This window comes from Berghia stephanieae, chromosome 3 (genome assembly GCF_034508935.2).
Source record: "Berghia stephanieae isolate SIO BIC M18660-M18661 chromosome 3, UCSD_Bste_1.3, whole genome shotgun sequence".
NCBI lineage: Eukaryota > Metazoa > Mollusca > Gastropoda > Nudibranchia > Aeolidiidae > Berghia > Berghia stephanieae.
In genome coordinates, this window is record NC_088362.1 from 57297268 (window position 1) to 57307125 (window position 9858).

The 9858-nt window shown below is 35.9% G+C and overlaps 1 protein-coding gene across 1 annotated transcript in view; it reads right to left on the minus strand.

Annotated features, from left to right (window-relative positions):
- The window catches only part of LOC144968063 (17S U2 SnRNP complex component HTATSF1-like), a 40992-nt gene that overhangs the window by 29546 nt on the left and 1588 nt on the right, over window positions 1–9858 (minus strand). The window contains exons 3-6 of the mRNA XM_078906033.1: window positions 7656–8178; window positions 5557–5759; window positions 3966–4135; window positions 2614–2710 (exon numbers count right to left, since the gene is read on the minus strand). Of these exons, the coding sequence (XP_078762159.1) occupies window positions 2614–2710; window positions 3966–4135; window positions 5557–5759; window positions 7656–8178 (993 nt within the window). The remainder of the gene's footprint in view (window positions 1–2613; window positions 2711–3965; window positions 4136–5556; window positions 5760–7655; window positions 8179–9858) is intronic.

The window sequence follows — 9858 nt, forward strand, 5'->3', positions numbered from 1 at the left end:
AATATGAAAACATAATGATGTGATGGTTATGCCCCTTTTCAATTACATGATTTTGTATCAAAAAGAACTTAAACCCAACATTTTATTATTAAACAGAGCATAAAGCAGAAAAGTTATTTAAAAAAAACATAGAATGTACTTTTTATCAATAAACATGATACATATTTTAAAGTTTCTGTTGAAAATTGAGTTGGCAAAGATATTTGGAAGTGACCCCTTAAATCAAAGTAGACTAAAAGAGAAGTTTTTAAGTTGATCAGTACAAATCCAGAAATAATCTGCAACAGTAGTTTTCTTCTCATATTCTACACACACTGCATTACGTCGTTTATACATATCAATTTATTCTGATTTAACAATTGCCTGGAAAATGTGTACTCCATTTATCTTGGCAGCTGTTTCCAAAGCGACGTAAATCAAAGAATCAATCTAGCCCAGTCTGTTTTCAGCAACAACTACCACTTATGGCAAAACGCTCGCCTACCAACATCAATGAAAATCAGAATCTATCAATCTTCCATTTGTTCCTCCTTTACGCATACCTGTAGATCATGGGACCTTCCAGTACAGAAACAATCCGCAAAACAATCAATAGCTTCAACAGCAGTTGTCTAAATATAATCACCAATTGCAACATCCATGAACTCCCAACAGGCTTTCCTTTTGACCTCATGCTCACAATACGCAAGAGACCCTTAACTCCTAGAGACATTTGCTACTTTTCAAAATTAGAAAAAAATGTATTAAAAATAAGCATGTGCATAGATGGTTTTATTCAAATACCATTAACCTGTAAAATTTAAGAACATTAGCTTTGATACCACGCCTATAATTTGTCTCAGAAAAAAAAGTAATAAATAGGCATGGGGTAAAAGTAACCCCGGGTATACTGAGAATACAGTCGGCGTTAGGTTTGGGTGAGTTAAGATATCTTGGACACATCCTTTGCATGGAGCCTGATTGTCTAGTGACTCATACTCTTATGGCCCTCAACAAAAGAGACTCATGTCAATCCAGAGGGCTCTCTTATCATGGACATTTGAAGTTCCTCGCTTGGCTAAAAATGATAGGCGCTGGACAAAATGAATGCCTAAATCGCTTATCATATCAATTGTGTCTGTAGCACCTTGTATGTGCTCTATCGTAGCAGAATGCAATATGTACTGTAACAATTCCTACATGCATTTTCACATCAGAAAGAGAAGCATAAGCATGCCTTGTTCTTTTCTGTCAAGCAATAATATTAATCAATAATCAAAACTGTGTAAAGCAGGTCAATAATTGTTTTTGACAGGAAAAAATGTTTTCTCCTAAAATGTTTTCTAATATTAACTTTTTTATTTGTAAACCATCCTCTCAAAATGGTTTTATATTGGAGTAAATTCAACCCAAAAAAGTGATTTTAGGAATAAAAATGAGAAATGCGAATTTGGAGTTTTGCGCAATGCAAGAAATTGTATTTATTCTCATCACATAGAGAAATTAACTATTAATTAGTTAAATGGAGGGCAGCGTGCCTCAGTGGTACTGTCTTTGCTTTGTACCTGAAAGGTACCAAGTGCTGCGCTGTGTGGCTTTGAGCAAGTCACCTTGCCCTAGCTCAATTTACGCGCTGCATTGCTACTGACACCTGGGTTATTGCAGTCTTCCCTTGGAATAGACCCAAGAGACAAAATTTCCCTATGTGATGAATAAAGGGAATTTTATTTTTAAATTTTTTCTTTAAAATTAACACAACGTTTCATATGTGTGGCTATAAATTAAATTTCCAGCATCTAATCCACCCTGACGTAATACTTTGAGAATACTGCTTTGAGAAGATGGGTCACATTTTAATCAATTCCTGCCGTTCGCTCTATGATGTTGATTCCACTCGGCAGCAACTTTTATCATTTGAAATCCAATGCGTACAGCTTCCAATGTATTATAAACAGTGATCGAGTCGTTTTTTTGTTTTTAAGGGTTTTTAGTTTTTACGCACTTGCAACACATTAAGGTCATATCAGCACCAGTAAAAAGGAAGAAAATGGGATAGTAAAATGTTCTAGAATTACAATTAAAGCAACCAAGAAAAGACAAAGGAGAATTGCTTCAAATAGGAAAGGGATGTAGATTCCAAGAGCACGCCATCAATGTACTTAGTTTGAGATCTTCTTAAAGTCTTATTCAGACACAAGCACAGGCCCCGACTAAGAGGAATACACTCAAATATTTACCAATCATATATAATATGTAAACAAAACATAATTGAGTGCAGAAAAGAGATGACTTAGAAGGGAAGAAAAATCATCTCGCAAAACTATCTATACATTTGACTCCCTCTCATCAAGGGCATCCGGCCAGGACAAAATCAAGTAATCTCATTCAAAGACAAAGACAGAAAGCATGTTATAAAACAGATATAGGGGGATAGAAGACACAGTAAGTGCCTCCCTACTCACTATGGGAAGTCAGGAACCCCACCAGAAAATCCAATCATGAGTAGAACTTCCAATGAATTATAAACAGTGATCGAGTCGTATTTGTCATGCTTTGGCACATAACTTCCTTCGTCATTCCCACTCCCTACAACAGTCTGAGAAGTCTTGTGCATAAAACGAAACAAGGAGTTACCTCAAAGTCCTTGATGTCGAACATGTTCTTGAGAATGACCGTCCTTTCGTGTCTCCCCCTCTCAAATGGATTCTTGTCAGGTCTCCAGTCAAATAATCTGTGGTTGAAATAAAACACATTTGTGAAAGTTAGTTTGAGTGAATAGTGATACTAGGCTGCTAGAAGCTGTGGACTGTGAAAAGTAGTAAACAAAAATGAATATAACAGCTTCAAACAAGAACAAAATACTAAACACGGAATGTTTCGGGCTCAAAACCCTTCTTCAGCCAACAACAAAAAAAACAATGAAGACATAAATACATTATCAAATTCCAGATAGGCGACAGAGATAATTTGTAGGTCTGGAATATAGTAATGTATTTATGTCTTTACTGGGTTTTTTTGTTGGCTGAAGAAGGATTTTGAGCCCGAAATATTCAGTGTTTGATATTTTGTTCTTTTTTGAAGCTGTTATATTCATTTTTGTTTATTACTTTTTGAGTGAATAGAAGACTACAGATAGAGACAATACATGACTGTGGATAAAACCAGCACAACCATCCCCGATCCTTTATATTCTAAATATTTTAAATTAGAGGTATAATAGAAAAAAATCTACATAGACATAAAATACAAGACATTCGTCTTTACCATAAAACCATCACTTAAAATTGCCTTAAGTGTCCTGATAACTCAGCCGGTAGAGCACTAGCATCACACACAGAAGGAATGGGATTGATCCCAGATGAGGTTAAAAAAATTCATGAAACTACCCCCCCCCCCCCCTCTCGTATTGATAGGGTAGTTGGAGCTAATAGAAAGCACTTTGTGATAGACTAGCATCCTTTCCACAAGGTAGCAATCAACTGCTATTGTCTGTTTAATGTTACAGGATAAACTCCATCTCCATGGGCCTTATAGCTCGGATGAAATACTTTTTTTGTATTACAATAATTATGTCCATTGCTTACTTATGCAACCATTATGTCCTGCTGTGACAGAACTGTTTTCTATTTGACCAGTAAATTTCTCTTAACTGTCAGAGTTGATCAAGATGTCCGGGAGGGAATTCCATAATTTTAATGTACATAAATAAAAAATAAAAAATGAATAAAATTCCCTTTATACATCCCATAGGGGAAATTTTTCTCTAGGATCTATTCCAAGGGAAGACTGGAATAAACCCAGGCATCAGCCGCAGTGCACGCTGCAAATTGAACTAGGGTGAGGTGACTTGCTCAAGGCCACTTAGTGCAGCGGTGGGTGATTGAACTCGGTACCTTTCGGGTACGAAGCAAAGACCGTACCGCTGAGCCACACTGCCCCCTAAGCAATATAACTTAAATAAAATGAGGAAAAAGAACTCGTCTTACTTTTGTTGTCTTTCTTTGAGCCTCTGCTTAGCCTTATTGCTAAGCTTTTTCTTCTTCTTCTTGGGATCGTATTCTCCTTTCATCTCAAACTTGGCCCTATCCACAGAGATAGTGTGACCCCTGACCTCTGTGCCGTCTAAAATTTGTAAGGCCAGCTCCACTGACTCAGCCTGATGAAGGAATAAAATTGGTGTGATTAGTAAATAAGAAGTTATGTCAGTTATTAAAATATATCACTCTCTCTCTCTCTTTGGGAGGGAAGGGGGGGGGGGGAGTTAGTGGAAAAGTATTTGCTTGATCAGAACCTTAGTACAATCCAAGCCGGTATTGGGAACACTGCTTAATTGGGACAGCCACTAAATTGAGACGATTCCTTGGGAATGGAATTTTTTCTATATAAAAAGTTATACCCTTTCCAGCCGCTTAATTGGGATGACCCACCGCTTAATGGAGACAAATTTTGACAATGACTGTCCTGATCGAAGAGCCTTTTTGTTGTCTTCAGTCATTTAAAAAAATGGTTCCTAAAGTGCAAATTAGTCTAACAGGACAGTTAATTGGGTGTGTGGTCGTACCATTCATCACAGAGGTGTAAACAATAGAATTTACCTGTATCCCCTGTTAGAGTCTATCGAGACAGCCAATCAGGTGTGTTTCAACCATTTGTCATAGTCATCACAGAGATGCGAACAAAAGAATTTGCCTATATACCTTGTCAGTGAGATCATCTCCATCAACACATTCATTGTCATGGGTCAATGGCCACGATGCTAGGTCCACATGTAAACTGACCATAGCAAAACAGAGACTACGATACGGTGGCTAAGGAACTGACCAATGATGCGATGGGCAATGAGTGATGGCTTTGTTTGTTCAAGGCTGTCACCACCAAATGGTTTGTTTTATTCAATAAGGAGATGAATGGGTAGACAATGCATTCTTAATCCATTACTTACTTATGCAACCATTATGAGTGGCATATTCATTAATATGTGCAGATAAGATTTGTCTCAGATTAAGGTGTCGTTGTTTTTCATTAAGACGTGAAATGTCACTGTCTGATAAACAGTGTTGTAATAACCGACACGCAAAGTGATCTTTCATTAAAAGTTGTATTGCCAGTCACAAGTCTGGATAAATGCAGAGTGGACAATGGTAAATATGACAAATTGCTCAATTTCAAGGCCACTGCTTAATTGGAACAATTTGTCGGGAACCGAGCAGTCCCAATAAACCATCTGCACTGTATTTAAAAAAAAAAAAAAAAAGAATTTTCACAAAATATGAAAATCAGATTGCTTACACTCAAAGCTGACAAAATATATTTTATATATATATATATATATATATATATATATATATATATATATATATTGCCACTCTGCCTTTCCATGAGAGGAACGCTCTACAATCATTGCCATCCATCACTCCCTGGCTAGAATTGCTGTAACACAATTGGGTCATGGGTTCAAATCCTCATCGCGGAAAAATTTGTATTCTCTATCATCTTCCGGCACTTATTTACTCACTTTATTGCTTGTATTTATCAACATTAGTGCCTGCTCCACTCACTTTTCTAAGCTATCATTACCTTGATATATGTACACAGGCCATCTCCCTTCATGTTTCCCTCCTTGTCTTTGTAAAGTCTCAGCTTTGGTTGTCGAGTCTGAGGATCAAACATGACCAATCCACATTTCGTCATGATTTCTTTATATTCCTCATCAGTAATGTCAGTGGGTAGACCCGATACATATACTTGTGTTGAGCCTTCTGGATTTACATCAAACCAACCTGAAAAAATAAAATTAATGAAGTAATAATAATAATGAACAATAATAATATGATATATCTTCAATATACCTTAAATTGAAATAATAGTGAATAGTGAGGGGCAGCGTGGCTCAGCGGGATGGTCTTTGCTTCGTACCCAAAAAGTACAGAGTTTGACCACTCGCCTCGTTGTGTGGCCTTGAGCAAGTCATCTCGCCCAGCTCACTTTGTGGTGCTGCACTGCGGCTGAAGCCTGGGTTATTCCAGTCTTCCCTTGGGATAGACCCTAAAGACAAATTTCCCCTTGGGGATGAATAATGGGAATTTTATTTTATTCTATAATAACAATAATAAATGACAAACCAATCATATGCGTCAGGTTGGGGTTTTTTTTTCTTCCACCAAATCAATTTTTAAAATCTAAAATTTTGCATGATGATAAAGTTATGTGCACTCTCTCTCTCTCTCTCAATACCTATAGGGGAGGGGGAATGCCATTAATGTTCTGACACATCATTTAAAAAATAAAAACTGTCCCTGGTCCAATAAAAAGTCATTCCAACTATTATTTTTTTCTCTTTTCTTTCAGGACTACTTTTCTTACCATAAGACCAACCCTTTCTCTGTCGCATAATGCAATGTGTAACAAAGTAGTCTTTCAGAGCCATAATGCCCATGGAGCCAGAGTTTATCTCAGTTTCTACGACGTGAAACGGACAATAACAGTTGCTTGCTACCCTTTGTACAGGATGCTAGTCTACTTCAAAGTACTTTCCACCAGATCTAACAGACCCAACTGTCCATTCACTACTGGATAGACAAGGGAGTCAGAGAAAAAAATTATCTTGACTTCACCCGTGATTGATCTCAGCCCCTTTGCATGTGAAGCGAATGATCTACCAACTGAGACATCGGGACCCCCAAGCAATGGGTAAGAAAGCTAGTAATTTGTCAACTTCAATCTGCACAACCTCTTAATTCAGATAATCTTCTATTTCTTTGAATGGATTACGAACTGAAGATAAAGTCTAATAGTTTGATTGCTTTTTTATCATTTATGGCTGTAGAGTCACTCTTCTTCCTCTATTTTGCACCCCATCCAGCAGTGATTAAGTAGCTGGATCTGATGTATCTGGTGGAAAGTACTTTGCAATAGAAAGTGTTCTATCCATATGGCAGTAATTAACTCTTAGTTTCCATTTAATACTACATAAAAAGGGATAACTAATGGCTCCAAAGTTCTACTATACTTAGAATGAATATTTGTTTAAAACAAGCATTTATTTCATGCAAAATCCACTAAATGAGCTCAGAGTGAGTCACAAAAGGTCCCTAGGTCTACAACAATACTAAACATGAATCATGAGACATGAAGCCTTAAAAGGCAATATCACATTTTTATTTCCATTATGGACAACATTTAACCACCAAGTACTCATTTTACACCTGAGCACAGTGAGAGAATGTGAGTAAAGAGCATTTTTCAAGGACTCAGCCAAGTGCCCCTCACAGCAGGACTCAAACCCTGGACATATCTGCCCGAGGTGAGTGCCATACCACAAGACCACAGAATCATACGAATAATTGTTCCGAATGAGAATAATAATAATAATAATAATAATAATAATAATAATAATAATAATAATAATAATAATAATAATAATAATAATTATAAATAATAATAATAATAATCATAATAATAATAATAATAATAATAATAATAATAATAATAATAATAATGCATACTTGTTAAAGAGTAACTTATCCCAATATATGGAGGATCTGTCTCCACCAATAATTATTGTGCAAATAGCTCAAAATTTATTTGCCCTTGACCCAATCATATTTCAAAGCCAAATTTACTTCCGTAATCTTTGGGTTTTTAAAACTTTTTCTTTTAATTCTAAATTCACTTACCTTCATCTTTAGATGGTTCCTTTCTCTTCTCCCCCTTTTCCTCAGTTTTCTTCCCTTTCGTCTTTTTAGGCTTGACGACCGTCTCCTCTTGCGGTTTCACCCAATCAGGAACAGCCTCACCATCTGGATTATCCCTGTAGTAGTCTCTGTAGGCGTCAGCATACTCTTTGCCAAAGTAGTACAGGTTATACTGGTAATGCTCATCAGAGGTTGGGTCAGAACTTCCTTCAGCTTTAGCGGGTTCAGATTTTTCCCCAGAACTTTTCTTACTTTTTTTCTTCTTTTTACCTTTGTTGTCTCCACCATCATCATCGTCATCATCATCATCATCCTCGTCGCCATCAATCGGATTCCCTTCTTCATCAAACTTTGGCAGCTCAGGTTGTTCTTGAGTGTAAACATTGTAATAGTTTCTCCAGTACTCATCATGCTGAGCTTTTTTCTCTTCTTCTGTAAGCTCTTGCCCTTGTGTGCTAGCGGTTCCGTAGTTAATTTGATACTGAGCTATAAAATCAGCATCAATCTGAAATACATAAAGGAATTTATAAACGTTAGAATATGAACTATAAAAAAACAACTTTGATACAATTGTCACATGTCTTGCAGGCAGATTTGTTATATGTATTCTTCAAGTTTTGGATTTTTACAAGAGTAATTGTCTTTTTCTTAAATGGAATTTTACATCATTGTTATTCGTGACAATATTGTTTTTCCTGTGATATAGTTTTTATCAATTTCTATCAACAATATCAAGTGAATTTTTGTGATTTTCTTCAAATTTTACAATGAATTTCAATATTTCTTCAAGTGCTCACCATGGGAATTTATTTTCATCCATGTTTAACATTCTATTTATTGTGACATTTTTAACTTTTAGACTTGAAGAATTGTTCTTATCGTCTAATTTTACCAAATCATTGAATAGTCGTCAATGAGAAGAGGTAAGAAAACAAAGACCATTACCAGTTATGCATGGACACAGACCATCCCACTGTCCCCACCCTATTCGCCCTCATCAAATTTAATCACTGTAAATACATCTCATCATCAAACCTCATCACCGACTAATGGCTTTGACTCTTCGATTTTTTTAATATTATAAACACGAATATCTGCCCTGTGTGAAATAAATGGAAATAGTCTACATTTTATTAGAGACTTAACCCGATCTTTTATTTTCAACTGAGACATAGTTACAGGAAACTGGAGACGAGCCCCTGATCGCCACCATGACACCAGATTTGTATACACAAATCAGTGCCTAGGAACAACGGATGGCAGGTGAAATAATTGTATTCTACAAAAAAGAAAATGACAAATCCTATTGTTTGTAAAGTAATATGTTCAATTTCCTTTATTATGAACATTTAGAGATGGACATTGACCTAGGAACCCAAATTAATCATAGACAATGCATCTATAGGGCACTAGGTAGTGACAAACACAAAACACCTATCGAGGGCCTCCAAGATGAGACCAACCTAATATTGTATCATATGACCACAAATAAAAGAAATCCGATCATAACTGGTGATTTTAACACTCTTATTAACACTAAAACTACAAGAACAATCATAGCCATGACTTATCAACATTCTTTAACATAACTATTGTCATCACCAACTCATAACAGGGGTAATACCATCGACTGGGTTGTTGTCAAAGAATCCATTAAAGAACTCTACGACACAACCATTACTGACGTCACTTTTACAAAAAACAAATTAATAGAAATAAATAACAACAATAAAAATTAATTTCTGCTTTTAATCTACATTACCAATTCTAAGCAAAGATGACAGCCAAATCTTTAAGTCAGTAACCCACGACCATTTCCTTATAATCAAATGATTCCAATCTTGCTTTTCTAATTGAAGACTTGGATGGAACTAAACTGACTAAAACTTAACGATAACAAAACTGAAACAATCTTTATCGCTAGGCCAGCAATTCTTACATATGTAAAGTGTGAATCAATCGTTCTGGGAACTTGTGTAATTGAAATCCTAAAGATGTTTGAAACTTAAAACATATGATTAAAAAAATAGTCAATTGGAACTGACATTAGTATTCAAGGTAAACATGCTAGTAAATGTATAAATGGGGTAGCCGACGAATAAGAAATCCTCAGCATTTTCACCAAAGTGTTACTACAACAGATGAAGAAGATAAAGCAAAAGGGATAAATCAGTGTTTGATAAAT